Source organism: Spermophilus citellus (genome assembly GCF_964194105.1).
Source record: "Spermophilus citellus genome assembly, chromosome: 4".
NCBI classification, from domain to species: domain Eukaryota; kingdom Metazoa; phylum Chordata; class Mammalia; order Rodentia; family Sciuridae; genus Spermophilus; species Spermophilus citellus.
Genome location: NC_138185.1, coordinates 5,624,490 through 5,644,180, shown reverse-complemented (window position 1 = coordinate 5,644,180; position 19,691 = coordinate 5,624,490). Strand labels below are relative to the sequence as shown.

Below are 19,691 nucleotides of genomic sequence, written 5' to 3'. Positions count from 1 at the left end.
GCCGGCTTCTCCCTTCTGGTGAGGCCTCTGCCTGTTGCACTGGGTGCTGGATCTTTGTCAGCCCAAGTGGCTACATCTCAGCCTCAGCAACCTAAAACAACGAAATCCTGTCCCTTTTCAAAAGCCTGGGCCTTGTCCTACAGTACAGCGTGTTTGGATCCCCGGCCAGATCCTGATTCTAAGATTCCCAGCCAGGAAGAATTTACACACCCGCTCTAGGCATCGCTGGGGGCGGGGGCAGGAGAGCAAGCAATCTGCTCTTGGTTTTCTTTGTGGGATGGTGTGGGACCAGAAAGTCCACAAGTCCTCTTTTCCGAAGGAGAGGAGACTTCAGGGTAGCTCGTAAAGAAAGGCACTTATTTACCTTCTGTTGTTCCGGCTTGCATTTTTTAAAAAACAAGTCTTTTTAAGCACCTGATTGTTTAAAAACAAAATAAATGCAGAAAAAGAAAGCATCCTTGAACATTTTTAAGATCCACTTGGATTGGCCTTTCCTTTGCCTTCTCCACAAAGGCAGCTTTAGGAAGAAACAGGCTCTGGCCTCCTAATACTATGGAGATGGGTGGAATTATAAGCAGCTCGGAAACACTAGTTAATGTTTTACTGGGGAGCAGTGCCGGAGATGGGGGGGGCGGGAGGGGCCACCAAGTGTAGGTCTGTGTAGGTCTGTGTAGCTGTTGCATCCTCCTTCGGAGCCCAAAGAAGCCGGTCTCCGTGGACGTAAATTGAAGCAAGAATCTTTATGAAGCTCTTGGGATTTGTGTGCCACTGAGGAGGGCCCAGTTCCCTAGAACACACTTCAGGGAGGAGTGGCGGGAAGGGCTAACCTGTGGGTGTGCGGGCCCCACTGTAATCAGGGTGCTTGTTTCCTGGCCGGGTTTGACATCTTTCTTTCTCCCTCTGGATTTAAATGGCTTCTCAGACTGAGAGGCAGACTGCCTGTGCCCTGGATTCAGAAGGTACACGCCTCCTCAGGAAGCAGAGGCGAGAGACAGCGGCTCTCTCTCTCTCTCTCTCTCTCTCTCTCTCTTTCTGCATCTGCCCGGCGAGCTGCAGCTGGTACTTTTCCACAGGCCTTTTCTGCGATCTCAGGGCCTCGTTTTTCCCAGCCAGACCCAGAGTCCGAGAGAGGGTTAACAGGCAGGAAGCTGCAGCCATAGCAGACTAATACGGAAGTCAGATTTTTGTTTAACTGACAGGTTTAGCAGGCCTCAGGGGTGGGGGAGGGGGCTGGAGGGGAAGGGAAGTTAGTAGGTGGAGGCCTGTGGCCTGCTAGGAACGGATTTGGCTTTTCTTAGGGTAAGCAGGAGAGGGCCCCCCCTTGGCAGCTTGGCAGGGAGGCAGGAACCATTTTGCTCTTCCTTTGAGGACTGACCCAGGGGGGCCAGAGGTTAGACTCTGGCCTGGCCTGCTTTTCCAGGAGGCATTTCAACAATGACTGTGCAGACCTGACCACGCTCCCCTGCTCCCCTCCTCCCCGCAGTGGCCGGCTGCTGTCTTGGGAGAAGCCCGGCGGCCTGGGGCTGATTCTTGAGGCTGGCACCAGAGCTGCTCCGAGGCCTCCCTGCAGCCCTTCTCCTGTCCCTCTGGGCCTTTCCTGGGCGCCTCGCTCTGCTCAGCATTCCCCTTGGAGAACCACTCTGCCGGCCCGCCGAGGAGCAGGCCAGCCTTTCTCCTTAGGAGCAGGCCAGGGCCGTGGGGCCAGGTGAGGGTGAGCCCTTCCAGCCCACCCCAGACTGCCTTCCCAGTGGCCTCCGGGCCTCGGGCTCTGCAGGAGCAGGTCAGGCTGGCCGCACTGGTTCGCCAGTGCCGGGGAATCCAGCCAGGGTGCGGGAGAAGTGCGTGCGGGGGCCCCTTTCCCAAGTTTTTCTTGCCGCAAAAGGCCTAGCTTAGCCTGTCTTTTTCTATGCACAGGATGGCTCTGGCTCACCCGAGCCTCACAAAGATAATCGCTCAGGAAGTGTTTCAGCCAATCCGGGGCCGCTTTACACTCCGATTGGCCGGCGCAGCCAATCGGGGATGAGCTTTTATTAGGCGGCCAGATCATCAGCCGAAGTGCCAAACCCTTTTTCTGTGAGAACTAGGAGCCTGTCCTCCATGTTTTATAAGTATTGACATTACACAGTGTTAACAATGCATCCACAGAGGTAAGCTCGGCTTTTTAACCATCTTTTTCCCCCTCCCTCTGAGACATCCGAGTTGTGGGCGAGCAGTGTGACTTCTCTGTGGCTGGCTGTGCCACACTCACCCCAGAGCACTTAGGTTAACTTGGAACTGTTTAGAGAGATTTTTTTTCTCCTTTTTTTTTTTTTTTTTTTTTTTTTTGCTTTCTTGGGTCACATGGCTGAGTAGCCATTAGCCATAGCTTGGTTTTGCAACCTGGCAAGGGCCTGGCACACCTTTGCCTCCACCAGGGCATGGTGTTTCTGGAATAGTTTGAAGCTAGACCCTGGTATGCCAAGAGAGGAGCTTTCTTTCCCTTTTTTTCCCCCCTCCTTTCCCTCCCTTCCCCTCTCCTTCTCTCCTGAGCAGTTTCCCCTGCACTATTGTCTTCTCTTGGGTCACATGCCTGCTGGGGGAAGAAAATGGAAGGTGAACACGCAGGCTTCTCTCCAAGGAGCGCTCATGGCAGACAGCAGAGCAGGCAAGTTTGCCTTCCCAGAGAGGTTCTGGGAAGGCTGGACTAAGTTCTGACAAGAGAGGCCGTGCGCTGGAAAGAGAGCCCAGCCCTCAGCAGAGCAGCCAGGAGCCAGGGTAGCTCTGGGCCTAGGTGGGTGGCGGGTGCGTGCCTCCTCTTTCTCTTCCTCTCCAGAGCTTCTCCCTCGAAACTACATTGTTCAGCCTTTGCTCCTGACTTAGCTTGATACAGAGTGTTCTGCAAACCAGCCTACAGCCAGCAAATGTTTCTGAAAGTGTTTGCTAGGCTCTGGAGGAAGTTTTTGGAGTAGGGATAGGGTTTGGGGGGCGGGGTGGGGGGTGGGAGAATCTTGGACAACATCCTGCTTAAAAAAAAAAAAGAAAAAGAAAATCTGGGAGGACCCTGAAGCCCTCAGCTTTCTACTCTTGCATGATTTTCAATGAACTAATGTATCTTTTATCTTTGTTTTCATTTTTTCCCTTGTTTTAAACATTGTATCATCCTCTGTGCTCCTGTGTGATAGAGTGCAGAGGAAATAAAATCATGTTTGTGGCTCCTGACAGCATTCCCTATCCAGTTGTTGGGTTGTATTGTTGTGGTGCTGGTGTGTGTTTTTAATAATACCATGTAACTGTTTAAAAACAATTTCGTTTTTGATCAAGTCCCAAATCTGCCAGGCTGTTCTCTCTTCCTAACTGTGGAAAAATGAGACGGTTACTTGAACATTTGTTGGGTAAGTAAAGCAATCCATTTCCTCTGTGACCGTGTAGCCAGAGTTTTTGTGAACATTTGGGGTCCGTTTGGAAGAGGGGGTCTTGGCTACAGCAGCTGGGGGCTTCATTAGCAGGAACAAAATAAGAGCTTTTATAAAGAGAGTTTGGAGTTTAGGTGACTGTTTGAATCCACTGTTTTTCCTGATAACCTGCAGCTAGGAGGGAAGATTTCACTTCCTGTTTACCCTCAGCCAGGGGAGAAATGTTCAGGGCATCATCTCTTGCTTCTTTCTACACCTTTAACTGGGTTTGTTTGGATCTTAGGACTCTGGGTAGGAGGTCTGCTTGTTGTTAGTTAATGCAACTGCTTGTTCTTAGAGTCACAGAGCCCTACAAACATGGGGGGTGGGGAGCTAACTGGTGGTGTGTGTGTGGGGGTGGGGGTGTCAGTACTTAGTTTTAGGGTTACTTATTGCAAAATCCCATCCACCACCAAACTTGATTTCATTCAGGACTCAACTGACCAACAGAGTTGGCCTTTTTTCACGCCTGACCCACACATCTGTAAGCATGCTGGCCTGACTTGGCTTTATTTGTCTTTTTCTACTTTTCCCCTGATCTCTGGATGCTGTAGCTAGAATTTAAAAGTGAAGGAAAAAAAAAAGTCAACTTTTGCTTAGCGTTACCTTTAGAATTCCCTTGGAAATTCATTCCATACATTTCCAGCTAGGAGACCAATTCAGCAGGATTTTAAGTGCTAGAAATATATTCAGTATCTGTGTTATGCCAACTTGATGAAGTCAGTTAATCTTTTTTTTTCTTTTTAAAGTAGTGTCCAGCCTCCCAACTTTTGACACCAGTTGGATGAAGGTGCATTGAATAAGGAGAAATGCACCAGATTCTAAGTTGAAGTCTAAGGTGGGCCAGCATCTTAGAGTCAGAGCGCAGAGGGTGGTGATATTTTATATGGAACAGGCCCCCCCCCCCCCCCCAACTTAAGTTCAGACACTTAGCTATTTTCTTTGTTCTTATCTCCTTGCTCTAAATGGAAATTTCATATTGAGCTTCTCGTGGTCTCCCTAGAAGCAATATCTAATCACAAGACTCCTGGTTTGGTGCCTTCAGTGTTTGCATAATACTGTGTTTGTTGGGCTGCAAGGAGACTTAAGGGCAGAGCATTTGTCCTCTAAAAGCTTGCATCAAAATGGCTCCCACAGGTTTGGAAAGCTAAGACCTGTTTTCAAGTGTGCTGCCCCAGCACCTTCCCAGCCCTGGATCAAGCTGGTCACTTTTCCTCTGGTACTGTGGCCATCACCAAGCACGGGTCAGTAAAAAGTTAATTGCTTTTCAAAGTAGCCCTTATTTCCCGGTTCCTTAAGGGAAGGAATGTCTGCATTGCACCAGGATGAGGTAGAGACAGCAGTGTGGGCCCACGGAGCAGCCCAATGGGCTTCCTCTCTCTGGCTCTTGAACCAATAGACTGGGAGGAAAGGTTAAAGATTGACAATTGCAGTGGCCGGACTGAGAAGAGGTGTTCTGGAAATTTCTACTACCATCTTTGTTCCTTTCAGGAAAAGCAGCTTCCCAGGCTGAAGAGTCCTACATTCCATTCCTCGGGCCTCCCCCTTCCTCCCCCCCTGCTTCTCTCATCAAGGTAGAATGTTCTTCTGCCACATTGGTAAATTGCAGAGGGAGGAACAGAATGATGGGCTGTTTTCCTTTTTCCTTCTGCCTCCTCGGTCCCCAAAGAGGATGACAGCTGCAAGGAACAAACACAGACACACTGGAGCTTTTGATTCCTTTTTTTTTTTCTCCAAGACCCTCCAGGATGGATGCACTTTCTGCTTTGGGAAATTAAGTGGTATTCACGTGGGGGAGGGGGAGAGGGAAGCAGCGGCTTTTATTAGCTCCAGAAAATGGTCAGTGTTCAGTCTGTAACTAGGAATTAATTATATATAATCACTCAGTAAACTTTCTTCAGAGTTTTTCTCATTGCTGAGCATGAACATAGTGAGGCCGTTGGAGCCAAGTCCAGCTACTTTTATAATTAACAGCTCAAAGATTTGAGTCAGAAAGAAAGAAACAATGAGAGCCTCTTGGTTATAAATTAGGGATGAAAACAATAGTTATTTTCCTTTCTTTCTTGTAACCCCTTTTCTTTTAAACAAAACATCCCCCTTTTCTTTCCCTGGGGAGAGCCAGTAGGGATCTTAGAAGTAGAAGACCGAGTCACTCTTTAGAAAGCTGGGTGACAGTAACCTAGCAAAACCTGCAGGCAGGGGTGGGTTTTGGAAGGACCAGCCACTTCCAATGGGTGACCTTCTTTGTTTCTTGGGCCTTCTCTCCCCTTCTCTCCTCTGGCAGAGGCAGCCAAACATTTGTCAGCCCTGGATCTTGTTTTGCCTCTGGTTGACCCTGAAAAGAAAGATACATTCAAGGGGGCCTTCCCCACTCTGCAGCAGAGACCTGAAAGCCGGCCTGTTTGGAGGCCCCAAGTTGTTCTTAAAATGCACAAACAAGTAAGGATTCACCCTTGGCCTCAGGTTGCGGCACTGGGGCTGCCCTTCCCCCCCTGCTCTCCTTACAGACAAACAAGCAGGCGGTGGCCACTCCAGCTCTGCAGCCTGAGCCTGCCAGGCTGGCCCTCCCCATCACGGTCACCTACCTACCGGCCGGCACTGAGCCAGTGCCCGTCCTCGCCCTGGCTTGGCCCTGGGCTCTGTGCCCTCTTTCTTCCCTGGAGCAAAAAAGCAGTCACCTTGAAACTCCTCATTCCCAGCTCTGGAGGAATCCTGAGGCCAATTCTCAGACCTTAACAGTAAATGACATTATCCACCACGAGGCTATTAGTTTGGCCTCTGAAAACGGGTTTTGCAAAACCTATTGTTCATTCTCAGGGCCCTGTTGGGGGTGGACAGAAACCTAATTTGTGAGTATCCTGTTCCTTGGAGAGGGGAACGTGCGACTTGGGGTTGTCTTTCCTTGATGTTCACGTCTTAGGGGTGGCTCTGCAGAGGGCTGGGTGGATGGTGGCCGTTTTCAGGCTTATAAACAGCCTTTTAATTCTACCTTGGCCTCAGCCTGGGGTGCAGCCCTCCAGCTTAGCTCTCCAGATGCCTGCTGTTCCAGAAGCACTTTCATTTTACCTCACTTGCAGGATGGATGCAGAGTTGGCCGCCCTGCACTGAGAAGGGGGAGTGGGCGTCTTCCCACCCCCACCCCGCCCCCACCCCCCCCCACCCCCAGCCTGCTCCCTGGGAACATTTCCTGTTTGCACGGACACCTGTCTGTCTGCCAGTGTGATTCCTAACCTTCCACCCACCTAGTTCCAGGGCAAGAAGGCCCTATCCCAGACCCTCCTGTGGAAGGCTCAGAATCTGAAAGGGAAGGCTTTTCCTCAGGAACCTGCGACTTCACAAACTCTCTCTCCCTGTCATTGCAGGTTCTTTTTTTTTTTTTTTTTTTTTTTTAAGCTTCTAAACGTTGGGTTGTTGGTGTCCTTTGGTCGAGCTTCTCCTGGTTCTGATATTTAGGAAGGTGGCTTTGAAACTAGCAGGGCTGCTTAGACACAGGCTCAGCTATTGAACAAACTGCTACCATTTTAGCTTCAATCCAGGAATGAGGCAGTGTTGCCAGACGCCATTTTAAGAATCCTGCATAAATAGCTTAGCCACCGATGACGGCCTGTTTTAGGTGAGTGCTTATACAAAGCTGCTCTGCTAACCATTCCCTCCCCCTGCCAATTTAGAAAAAAATTAATTGCAGATTTTAGGGAAGCATGTTTTTTTTTTTTTTTTTTTAATTTGGATGTTCACTGTTTTGTGTTCTAGAAGAGGAAGATGTTCTGCCTTGGGGATTAAACATTTCTTACAGCCTGGACCATTTTGGGATTTTGAATGAAAGTAAAAAAGCCAAGAAAAGTCCTGTCGAATGATGCATGATTCTTGAATCGCCGTGTGATGAGCCTCCTCTGAGAACCAGGGTCTTGTGCATGCTGGTTATATATTCTAGATGGGTTAGAGATTGTTGGTTAAAAGTCAAATAGAAAGGGCACTTAGGGAAAAGAAATATCTGGGCATTGTGTATCTAGGCATTTTTTTTTTCTGTCAAACCTGGATGCTTTTTCTTCTCTCTCTCTCTCTCTTTTGGAAGTGTGGAAGGGATGAGATTCCTGGGAATTACGGACCAGCCCTGAGCCCTTCTGAGTCCTCAGAATTAATAACCAGAAGGCTTAAAGCATCCTGGAGGTGTAGCAGTTCATCTGTAACTTTTAATTGCTCTTTTTTTTTTTTCCTTCAGTGCATGCAGGTTCAGAAGTAAGCACAGACTTTTCTTGATTTGGCCTTGGGGGGAAAGCTTTTATTCTTTTGGGGGCCAGGGTGGGGGATGGTCTTCGTTGTGTTTGTAGGTGCTGTTCTTCTTCCTTCTTTGAATTGCCTGGACTGTATCAGTTTGTGAAATCCACAGGCAAGTGACTTGGGTAAATGTGAGTGCCAAAGGTGGTGGTGGTGGTGGTGGCGGCGGCGGCTACAGTAATGTATACAACTAGTTGATGGTGAATTTTCCTATGGGGCTGTGGGGTGGTTTTCAGCTAATCTCACCCTTTTCTTTTAGCGGCCCCCAGTCTCCCCAATAGACCTTTAAAAAAAGAAAAGGCATGCCAGTTTGAAACCAGGACTTGTCCTTCCTTTGTTTTTGATTTAAATGATCAGGTTGCAGGAAGCTAGCAGATATGGAAAGAGAGAAGCTATGTATTTTCTAAGACTTAATGTGTTAATGGCAGAAGTTCAAAGCATCTCTCCAGATGCAGCTGCCTTTTCTTTTTAACAAATATTTGACTGTTTTTCCCCCAAATGACCTAACAGTTCTTAAACCTAAGTTGACTTAAGATCTGTTGGGCATCCAGATAGATACAAATCTTTTCTCATCACCTCTTTTGATGCAATATTTATAGCCCCCCCAACACACCAGTACTTAACACTAAAAAAACAAAACAAAACAAAACAAAAAAAAAAACCAAAAAACCCTGAGATCAGCGGTGTAGAAAAAAAAGGAAGTCTCTTTAGATGTGGCTATTGGAAATGACTAATTGTGCATTCTGGTCTTTGCTTTTTTAAATGAAGTTTTTTTCCCCCTTTTAATGCATAGGCACTGCAATTTCCTTTAGTCAAATATAAGTGTGTGTGTGTGTGTGTGTGTGTGTGTGCACGCGCGCATGTGCCTGGGCATAGATGTGCACGGGTTTCTTTTGAAAGGATGGCTTGCTCTTCTGTGAAAAAGATGGTTTTCTCAAACCGTTGTGCTTGAAATCCTGGGCTAGGGCTGGTGGTGCTGTTGGTGAAGTTAGGTGATCTTGGTGCCCACTTGTAATACTTGGAAGGATAAAACAGCTCAGCTTCCCCCCCCCCTCTTTTGCTCCAGAATTGATTATCTTAAACTCAGCAGCAAACAGCTACCCCATAACTAGTTTGCATTTCTTAGCCTCTCAGCAGCATTCCTGCCTCAAGTATTCAGCTCCTCCAGGCTGTTACAAGCCAAATAATTGTTCTCTTGAATGCCTTCCTCCTCCATGATCAATACACCTTTGAATGTTTTCATCGCAGCAGAAATCCTTCAAGTGGGTTTTTGGGCTCTGTTATGCCTAATTGTTGCTTTCACCACTGTACGTTTTAGTTGGAGCCAGATTAGCGTTTTCTGCATCATTCAAAATATGGGATCGGTTTCAAGAAGTTTAGGATTTCACAGACTTCTTGCTAGAGAGGGAAACCAAATTCTAGTTGCTAGAAAGATCAAGGTTGCTCTTTAACCTTTTGAAGTTAACCATCCACCCATCTCTGAGAGCAGTGTGGGGCTTTTTGTTAAAATCTATTTCCAGTCACTCCAAGCAAGAACCAACCCAGCAGCACAACCCGTGTGTGTGTGTTCGTGTGTGTGTGTTCGTGTGTGTGTGTGTGTGTGTGTGTGTGTTCGATCCAGCGGTGTGTTGTGGGCTGAGATGTGTAGCTCTGAAGTTGGAGCAAAGGAGTCTTGGTGCTAAAATCACCTTCCATCAGTCACCGTTGTGTTATTGTATGTTAGTGAGGTGTTTAAATTTAGCAGACTGCTCTCTTCTGACGAAAACCATTTGTGACAACGTGTCAGTTGTTTCTTTGGTGATCTGTGTCACTGGCTTCTCTACAGATGCTGTGTAAATTAAGTTGTTAATGGGGTCCAATATTGGAATGCTAAATGTGTTAATATCCTGATTTAAACCCAGGCCAGCCTCCTCCTCCTCCTCTGCTGGGACTAATTGGTGGAGGCCCGGAGCTCCTGTAATTTAACCCTGAGCTATCAACTTTTCCTTTCGGCCTGCTGCCCATCCTGAACTCTCCTCCCAGCAAGCCTGGGGCTCTTCTAAACACGTCTCCATCCTACACTGGGGTTCCAGGCCCAGGCCGCCTTTCTGGACTCTTTTTTGCCTTGTCACTGTCTCAGACGGCCCGACACAGACAGGACATTCTTCTCTAGCCCTCTTCCTGCCCCGGCTTGAGTCTTCCCAATGGAAAATTCCAGCCCTCCGCACCTCTGGCTCCTTGTGGAGCTGTGGTCTGATGGAATCGCATTCTGAGTGGTGGCTGAGTGGAAAGTTCTAGCGCCTCCAGCCCTTCTTCACACCTGTAAACTCACGACTTCACTTCTTCCCTGGGCTTGGCTTGGGAGGTGGTATGGGGGGTAAGATCTGGAATGGCCCAAGTTCCAGCGGAGAGGGAGAGAAGGTTCTGGAAGACTTTCCAGCTAAAGGTGCTTGCTTACCTTCCTTCTCTCCCCATCCCTGACTCTTGGCGGGATCTTTCCTCATTCCACTTTTGTGGGGGAGGATAATTAGTCCAGCTCCAGAGGGAGCCAAATCCCCACCATGGAGGGGTGGGGGTGCACAGACCCCTAATTTGTTGAGTGGATGCTGATTGTTGGAATTGTTTCGCAACCAGCTCCTTCTTCTAGTCCTGGGCCTATTTCACTACTTTGTAATTTAACCTGTATCTTTTTTTTTTTTTTCTCCTTGTGTTCCTGCCTCATCAGAGAATTGTAAGATTTTTTTTTGGGGGGGGGCCGTCTGGGAAATACTCGCTGCAGAGTTCAGAGATGAGAACTCTGGGAACTCGGCGAACCCTTCCTGCTGCCTGGCTTTGAACCCAGTGCTGGCAGTGAGAAGCTTGTTGGTTTGAAGGCTGGGTTCTCAAGAGCCCCAAGGGGTAGGTTGTAATTGTGTATCCAAAAAGACTCGCTCCTTTGCATACCCAATAGCATGACGATTGGAATAGTAATTTGACTTAAAGAACCATCCAGGGTTTTAAAGGAGCCCTTTAGGAATCCTAACACTGTGAAACCAGGTTTGCCCTTTCCCCTGAGGTGGAGAAGGAAGGCGCTTGTCTTCCCGGTGGGCTGTGGCTAGGCTTCTCAGCAGCCGCCCCCAGGCAGGTTCTAGCCCACCTAAACATGAACATCATTTGCTCTATTTCAGCTTGGCTGAAGAGGAAATAAAAACAGAACAGGAGGTGGTAGAGGGCATGGATATTTCTACTCGCTCCAAAGGTGAGTGAAATTCTTGCATCATCTATTTCTGCACAAAGGAAGGGATGGGGCTTCTTTCTATCGTTGGGAGCCGTGAAGGGTGGCCCTCTGAGCTGGCATTGCCACAGTCCGTGAATTGTGAGATGTGGACCCTTTGATGGCTGAACCTAACTTCTGGAGAAATCTTTGGATCGTCTCTCCCCTGCATGTATGCATAGGTGGACCTACTTGTCAGGAATTGTCCCGACATTAGGTTTTGGGCATGTGTTGGGCCTGGGGATGGGCAGCTGCTGCTGGCTTCCTGATTTTAGCAACAGGCCTCTTGGGGATCTCAGAAGTGGGATGAAGTTGGCCTGGTGCCTTGGGAAACGGTGGGCTTGGGTCAGAGATGAGAAGGAAGATCTGGGCTTTCTGGAATGCTGGGGCAGTGTTTGCACTTAGGGCAAATTGTGGCCCATGAAGGCACGTCCAGTTTGTTGGCTCAGGGTGTGAGCGGACTCCTCCGCCGGTGGCTGAGGGATTGGGACTCCTCGGCTGGTCTGTGAGACTCACAGGCCTCTGCAGAGGGAGCAGGTCCTCACTCCTTCCTCATTGTGCGTTTAGAAGTGAGCTGCTGAGTCCTCTTCATGTCTGGTTGATGAAAATGCTTGTCCCTAAACTTAATGGCTGTACCAGTGTTTTTATTCCTTTAGCACCTCCCTGAGTGCCTGCTCTGCGTGCAGGGAGGTGGGAGGGGCTACAGAGAGGGCGCTTACAGATTATTCCAGAAGGACATTCTCATCTGGCCAGAGGATCACAACAAGTGACTCCCTAAAGGCTCCTGAAACAACAACAGCCAAAAAAAAAAAAACGTTTTGAGGATTTTTATAAAGCAGCACGTCTGTCTGTCTGTCTCTCTCTCTCTCACACACACACACACTTACTCATTTTTCACAGTACTGGGGTGTGACCAGGGCCTTGTGCATGATAGACAAGCACTTGACCATTGGGCTGCACCCCCAGCTCTTTTTATTTTGGGACAGGGTGTTTGCTAAGCTGCCCATGCTGGCCTTGAACTTGGTGATCCTCCTGCCTCAGCTTCCCTAGTGGCTGATGACAGGTCAGCATGGCATTTTGGGCCCAGCTGCGGCTCAGATCACCAGCAAGGTCCGGGCTGGCTGGGGGTGGCCTGTGCTGTGCAGCAGGAGAGGACGCAGCTCCTTCCTGTGCGGGGCCATCGGGTGCCATTGTTGGGGAGAGTCACGGAGGAAGTGCCTTCCCAGAGCCGTGTTTGGAGACAGTGGTGCCCCTTGCCTGCTTGTGGCTGGGTGCAGTGAGCCTAGAGAGGCGTGGTGGCCTTGTCCTTGCTCTGCTGCTTGCTGACTGTCTGACCTGCTGTTTTCTTATTGTGAAGGGTGCTGAGTTTGAAACTAAGGCTCCCTCTTCCCCCACAACTATAAAAATGGCACTGTGTCTGCGAAGAACTTAAGAAGGCTTGGCTCATACCTGGCGCCTTCTCTTGATGAATTCCTCTAATCTTTTGTCTTTGTGGTGCAGGGCTTGCGCATGCTAGGCAGGTGCTTTGCCACCGAGCTCACCGCATCCCCTTTGGTTTCTAATTAATTAATTATTATTATTTTTTTTTGTATCGGGGATTAAATCAGGGGTGCTCAGTTACTAAGCCACATCCCCAGCCCTTTTTAATATTTTATTTAGAGACAGGGTCTTGCTGAGTTGCTTAGGGTCTCATTAAGTTGCTGAAGCTGGCTTGGAACTCCTGATCCTCTTGCCTCAGCCTCCCAAGCTGTTGGGATTTCGGTGTGCGCCACTGCGCCACTGCGCCCAGCTGTTTGTTTTTTTAAATTATTTTGAGACAGGGTCTTGTTAAGTTTGAGCTTGTGACCCTCCTGCCTCAGCTTCCCGGGAGGCTGGGGTGGTAGGCGAGCGCCTTTGTGCTCAGCCGCCAGTCCCCTTCTGAGGTGGGAGCTGTCATTTCCGCTTGCAGATGAGGAACCTGAGGCTCCAGATGGTGGGGTCTCCTGGGTGGTCAGCAGCACAGCAGGACTGAGCTGAGACTGGCTCCAAGGAGGTGCCTCCATCCTGGATGTGCCTGCCGTGGCCCGTGGCCCCTCACGGTGACAGTCAGGGATTACCATCTAGAGCAGGCGCTGCCCTGCCCAGGCCCGTCTGCCTGTGGAGACGCCTCTTCTGGTCCTGTAAGCGTGGAGACCTCTTCTCTTCATCTCACGCCTGGGTGCTCCTGACTGTCACCAGGTGGCAGCCCCTCTGCTGCCTGAGTGACTGCTTCGGGTGACCATGGCCTCTCCCTGCTGGAGCTAGGAGGATGTTAAGAAGCGTCTCTTTTTTGCTGGCCCCTCCACTGACCTGCCAGCACCCTCCGTTCCAGTCTGAAGTCCCTGTGCCCTGCCTCCCGGGATGGCCTTGCTCCCTTCCTCTTGTGACATCCTGTTCTCCTTGGGCCGTTTCTCCCGACTCCACTCCAGCTCCTGGCCTCCTTCTGTGCCTTCCTTGGGGCCTGTGTGCCCTCTGTCTGGAACACGCTGCCCTAGGACCTGGCTGCCTGTGTCTTGGATTCGTCCCCGAGGGTGATTTTCCTTGGCCGCCTGGTCTGAAGGAGTCGTTCCTTCATTTTCTGTTGTTTTTTGAAATAAACTTTTTGCGTTTTAGAGTCACTTTAGATTTCCAGAAAAGTTGTGCAGACAGTGCTGAGAATTCCCACGTCACCCGGCCTGCGCGCCCACCCCACCCCGCTCCTAGCATCCTGGGTGCCAAGCATTTGTCAGAATCCGAGTCGGGGTGGCACGTCATTACCAACAAAGCCTTTGCTATGTGCAGATGTCCTTAGTTTAGCCACTGAGGCCCCTCTCTGTTCCAGGCTCCCCTCCGCCATACCTGGTTGTCTTATCTCCTCAGGCTCCGGCTGTGACAGGTTTTCAGCCTTGCTTTCGATGACCTTGACAGTTTTGAGGCCTGGGCCAGGCGTTTGGTAGGTTGCCCCTCGCCTGGGTTCATGTGGCGCGTCTCAGGATGGATGGCGAGTTGCTAGCCTCAGGATTGGCGGGATGGGTTTTGGGGGGAAGAACCCCTGAGGCACAGTGCCATTTCCGTCGCATTAAGGTGCCTGTTATCATTGACTTACATCAGTGCTGATGTTGACCTTGGCCACCTGGCCTTGGTGACAGTTCCTTGGCTGTTCATATGGTGTCCTTTGGAAGGAGGTCGCAAGGCCCCAGCCACACCTAGAGTGGGAGGCCCACTCCACCTCTTGAGGGCGGAGGATCTAAGGAAATTATTTGGAGCTTTTCTGTGTGGGAGGTTTTGTTTCTTCTGCCCTGTTGTTTGTTCATTTAATCCTTCATGTGAGTGTGAATTTAAGGATAATTGGTTTCTACTTTGGGTTGTAATGCAATGCTAATTATCTATTTTATTGCACATTGTTCCTATTTTGGAAGTTGAACCCCCTCCCCCCCATAACTGAGGATTGAACCCAGGACCCCTCTACCACTGACTACATCCCCATCCCTTTTTATTTTTTATTTTGAGGTAGGGTCTCACTAAGTAGTGAAGGCTGGCCTTGGACTTGAGATCCTCCTGCCTCAGCTGCCTGAGAGCTGGAGTTAACGGCATGCGCCATCTCACCTAGATCTGTTTTTTTCTTTTTCTTTTTTTCCTTAATTGGAGAATGGTATTAGAAATCAAGAACTGGGGCTGGGGACATAGCTCAGTTGGTAGAGTGCTTGCCTCACATGCACAAGGCCCTGGGTTCAATCCCAGCACCAAAAAGAAAAAGAAGTCAAGATCTGTGTGCTGGGCATGCTCACGGTTCCTGGGTGTCTGTGCTTCTAGGTTCTCTGATTGACAGCAGGGAAACATTTACCTGTGTGGTCGCCAGAGCATAGGCACCTGTCTGTCCATAGTCCTGCATGTACCCATCTGTGTTAGCTAAACGTGAGATCATGAGATCCTGCACGGATCCACTCTAGCCTCGTCCCCCTAGTTGAAGTCCCCCCCTTCAGCAGGGAGAGAGGTGGCTCCTGCTGTCTGCCCTTGGTGTACCATGTCCTGGTGCACAGTTAACCTGGTCTGTACATACAGCTTGACAAATGACCGAGCGAACACTTGGGGCTATGACTCGGGTCAAGATAATCGAGCATCGTCAGCATCCAGAAGGTTCCTTGATTGCTCTGATATTGCTCTCATACTGTATTTGTTGGTTTCTGTGCCAGAATGCAGATGTCTTTTTTAGAAGGGCCTGGGCTTCCATGCTCACTCCTCCTCTCCCTTCGGGGGTCAGGAACCGCAGAGGTTTCAAAAGCCAAACTCCTCCAGCCAGATTCCCTGGTTCTGGGTTGCCTCCTCCCTAGTTCAGTATTTATTCTTTGTGGCTCGGTTTCCCCACCTGGGGATGACGAGGACATACGGTTAGTGCTGAGGTGAAGTTGCCCACCTGTAAGTGCTCAGAGTGGAGCTGGGCCGTGGTGAGGGCCGTGGTGAGGGCCGAGGGGCTGGCCACTGTTGGAACAGGCTTGCAGAGACGGGCGTGTCCTGGTGGGCCACCAGGACAGGTCCTCCTCGCTGTTCTGCTCTCCAGCCTCTGGGAAGAGGGTGTGCAGGCAGATGGGAAAATGGTATCCAGCCCGACCCCTGCTCAACAGGGAAGGATCACGTAGGGTGGCCCCGCGGACGGCTCTGGACCTCTGTCTAGACCCCGACCCCAGGCACCGCCCTGCCCCTGCCTGTCCTGCGGCCCCTGCGGCAGTGGGAGAGCGCTGCTCTGCCGCTGTTTGGGATGAGCTCCCAGGTGCTCTGTGTCTTGAGCTCTGGTGGGGAGTCCCTGGAGGGGCTCACCTTGTTTTGAGGGCGACCTTTCTCTTTACTGGGAGGCTGTCCTTGGGCGGAGCTGAGTGCTCTTTCCTGGGGAGGGTGTCTGTGGTGGTGGCTTTTGTGTCCAGGACACCTTTCTCACAGAGCCACTGGCACCCAGGCAGGTAGTGACACATGGAGTGACCTGGGCTTGACTGGGTTGCTGAGACCTCAAGAACCCAAGTCTGTGTGGGTAAAGGTGACATTTGTTTTTTTGGTACCAGGGATTGAACCCAGGGCGCTTACCCACCGAGCCTCACCGCCAGCCCTTTTTGGTATTTTATTTAGAGGCAGGGTCTCACTGAGCTGCTTAGAGCTGTCTACACTAAGTGGCGGAGGCTGGCTTTGAACTTGGGATCCCTTCCCTCAGCTTCCTGAGCGGCGGGGACTTCAGGTGTGCACCACCATGCTTAGCCAGTGGGACATTTGTAAAAGTGGACAGGACGGCTGTGGCGCCCGATCTCTCTCTGCTCCAGTTACCACCGGGTCCGCGGCAGGGCTCCTGACTCGGCGAACGCTGGCTACTCCTCCAGCCTGCTGTTCTGTTTGGGAAAGTCAGTGCTTTGGTCCCGCATGACCCTTCCCGTCTGGTTCTGTGGTTATGAGCCGTGGCAGCCAGCCCTCGTTCATTAGGACAGGAAGGCCGGTGATCCAGGTGGCTCTGGGGAGTGGAGTCAGTCTGTGGCCTCTCGGGGACAAGCAGAGAGTCCATGTGTCATGTGTCTGTCCTTTGGTTAGGGAAGGCACCCACCAACTCCGTCCCCTCCAGGGAAGAGAGAGTTCTTAAAAGGAGCGGAGGGGACCGCCTTGGCATCTTGGGAAGCTGGCGGCGGTACTCTGCTGGCAGTTAGAAAACAGGCCTGGGCCGTGCTCTACTTGGGAACCTCAGACACTGGTGATTGGCCCAGAATTCTTTGCTCCTTCTCCCGTGTCTGCTCCTTACAACTGCGCCCTCTGCCCAGCGAGCTCACCTGTTAACCAAGTCCCAAGTCACCCTTTCCATTGTGCCAGCTAGGCATTTTTCAGGGTGTTCACTTCTCAGAAGACAAAGCTTTCAGGGTTTCAAGATGACACTTGATTTGTGTCCAAGGAAGTGTCATCTGGACGCCAGGGGTGTTTGCGGGGCTCATGTTTTGTGAGCACTTACTGGGCCACAACAAATTTGCAGATGGCCACATTTGGTTCTATGATGATGGCTTGGTGTAGGTACGCCGTCCCCGTTTTATACTGAAGGAAATCGAGGTTCCTGTGAGTCGGCAAGAGTAGCACTGCCGTCAGACTTTGTCTTTGGCGTTAAGCCTTTCGTTTAACCATGGGCCGTATCCACGGGTTCTGAGTTAAATACGTGTAGGGCCCAGCAAGGAGGTCAGTGGCATGTGGGATTCTGGGGGCTTCTGTGAATGGGAGTGCTTCCACTTCATTGTTGACCCCTGGGGATACGGCCTACGTGGTTTAGAAATGTGGTGAAAGAGAGAGGAGAGATGTAGTCTAGGTACACCAGCTTTTCAAAGACCGTGGATGAATTCAACGAAACATACCTTGAGATGGAAGTGGCCGAGGACTGTCAGTTTGCATTCTCTGTGGTGGGTTGGTCACAGCAGAGTTCTTACAGGACTTTGGCCACCCTGTGCGTGAGTCAGGACAAGCCCCTGGAAGGTCTGCTCTAGAAGCTTGAAGAGTGATGGGCGCGGGTTGAGTCCTGTCTCTGTACAGGAGGCCCGGTCCTGCCATGCACCGTCCTGCCATGCATGCATTCACAGCACCCATTGTGGTATGCGTTTGCCAGGCTGACAAAGCTGAAAACATTTTTAAAAAATGTCTGTGTAATGTCACCAGTGAGCCACTTGGAAACCAGGCACAGATGCAGCGGAAGCCCAAGATATTAAAATCCTGCACCGTACCGTTGTTGCCGAGATCTGCCTGGATAGGAGATGTTTTCGGAGACAGGATGCTAGAGAATATACAATTATAGCAATTTGCTAACCAGCCCCAGACCTTAATTAGTACAGGATCCTCGTTTTCATTGTTGTATGTAAATTAAGATTCTCACAAAGGGGTTGTTTATGAGGATGGCTCCGAGATAGAGACCTTCTGTCATTTTTCAAGGAAACTCTTTTAAGAAAATGAAACCGTAAACACTTTGTGTAGAAGAGCTGAGAATTTTTTTCTTTGAAGAAATGAGCATCGTAATTTCAAGTCTACTTTGCCTTTTTTTACTTCTCCAAGTAGCACCGTCCTTGGACTGTGCACTAGAGTGTATTTGTGAGTTAGATCACCACCAGATTGTTCCTCTCCCAGCAAGATCTGAAATATCCCGGAACTTGGAAGGTGCCTGACTGGAAGCTGGGACGTGGTCCACCCTCCCCGCACGGAGCCCCGTTGCTGACGCCTGAGTGACTTAATTTAGCTTGGGGGTTCACTTGCAGAAACCCTGCGCCTGCTCCACGTTTGAAGCCTGACCCTGGGACTTGTTTGTGGGACTATTACTATTCTGAGGGACTGTGGTCAGAAATAGACCCTTTTCAGCCTTAAAAGGAGCCCATTTCTTTCTTCCTCCCAATGCCTTGAGTAGACCCCAGGGGCCCCGAGAGCTTTTAGAGACCCTGACACTTTTTCACTTGAAGTTTTGGGTAATGTCGCAGGTTGAGTGTCCTTTGTCTGAAATACTTGGCACCAGAAGCGTTTTGGAGTTGGGATTTTTGTTTTCCTTCAGATTTTGCGATATCTGGGTGTGCATAATGTGGTACCTTGGACGGGACCCGAGTCTAAACAGAGTCTAACAGAGTTCATCACTGTTTTCCTACGCATCTTCCACAAGTGGCCTGTCGCTCATCTTGGGCAGTCTCTTCAGTGGGCCTCTCTTGCAACTGACCTGTCACATGAGACCGGGTGTGGAATTTTCCGCTTGTGATGTCACGTCAGCACAAAAAGTGTCGGATTTTAGAGCATCTTGGGTTTCTGGTTGTTGGACTCCACCTCTACTTCATTTGGCTACAGTGGACTTTTTCCTTTTCTTTTGACATGGGATCTTGCTGTGTTGCCGAGGGTGGTCTTGAACTCGGGGCTAAAGCCGTTCTCCTGCCTCGACCCCCTGAGTAGCTGGGACCACAGGTCTGCGCCTTGGGAGCTGGCTCCTTTACCAGTGACATAGGGAGCACGTTCGGGAAGGCCATGGCTTGTGGTGGGAGTGAGTGCAGTGCTGTAAGTCCCCAAGATCCCCTTCAACCTCCTGGGAACCCCCTGCACTCCTAGGAACCTAGAGATCAGCATTTCACAAACATGAAGAAACAGCCTTATTGATCCACGCCTCTGCTGTCCGGTGTGTGCCTCGATTCCATCCTGGACACGCCTTCTCACAGGACTTTGAGGACCACGCAGTTCTAGGTCAAAAAAAGCAGATCCCACCCCTTGTTCTATACCACTGACCTACACCCCCTGCTCTCCTTGGTTTTTCGGGTGAAGGTCTCCGTCCTCAGATCCTCATGCACTGCCCCTGCCCATCTTCCTGCCCACCTCACTGGCCTCCTTACTCCCTGTATTCCCCTCTTCTTCATTCACACTCCACCTTACAGATCCTTGAAAGAGTCACTGCTGGCCACAGGGCCTTTGCTCATACCTGGAAACTCTCTCCTCCCCTTTCTCTCCTTGACGCCCCTCCCTGCCCCATCATTTAAAGCTCTAGGAGAGGGAAGAGTTCTGCCTGTTGTTTGGGTCCATCCCCTTAACTAGTACTGTGCCTGTCGTAGGTGGTGTGCAATGAATCTTTATTTTGAATGAATGACTGAACTTTGTCTATCTGATGGATGGAACTTTGATCCTTTTGGCTGGGTTTTTAGCATAATCCAGTGCCTGGAAATACTTCCCTGGCTCAGGTGTCTGTTCTGTGTGCTTATCTCTTCCCTCCAGGGACGTGGGACTGTTGGACA

At 50.3% G+C, this 19,691-nt stretch overlaps 1 protein-coding gene across 18 annotated transcripts in view; it reads left to right on the top strand.

The window, feature by feature from the left end:
• Positions 1-1,916: 1,916 nt before the first annotated feature.
• The window catches only part of ZMYND8 (zinc finger MYND-type containing 8), a 98,961-nt gene continuing 81,186 nt past the window's right edge, over positions 1,917-19,691 (top strand). For 14 of the 18 annotated variants that reach the window (XM_081289533.1, XM_081289527.1, XM_081289526.1 and 11 more), the window contains exon 1: positions 10,853-10,923. In XM_081289533.1, the coding sequence (XP_081145659.1) occupies positions 10,899-10,923 (25 nt within the window). In that variant the 5' untranslated portion in view covers positions 10,853-10,898. Of the gene's footprint in view, positions 2,148-2,512; positions 2,645-7,020; positions 7,045-10,462; positions 10,584-10,852; positions 10,924-19,691 lie in introns of those variants that run through there. The other 4 variants (XM_081289540.1, XM_081289525.1, XM_081289539.1 and 1 more) reach the window with 4 other exon arrangements.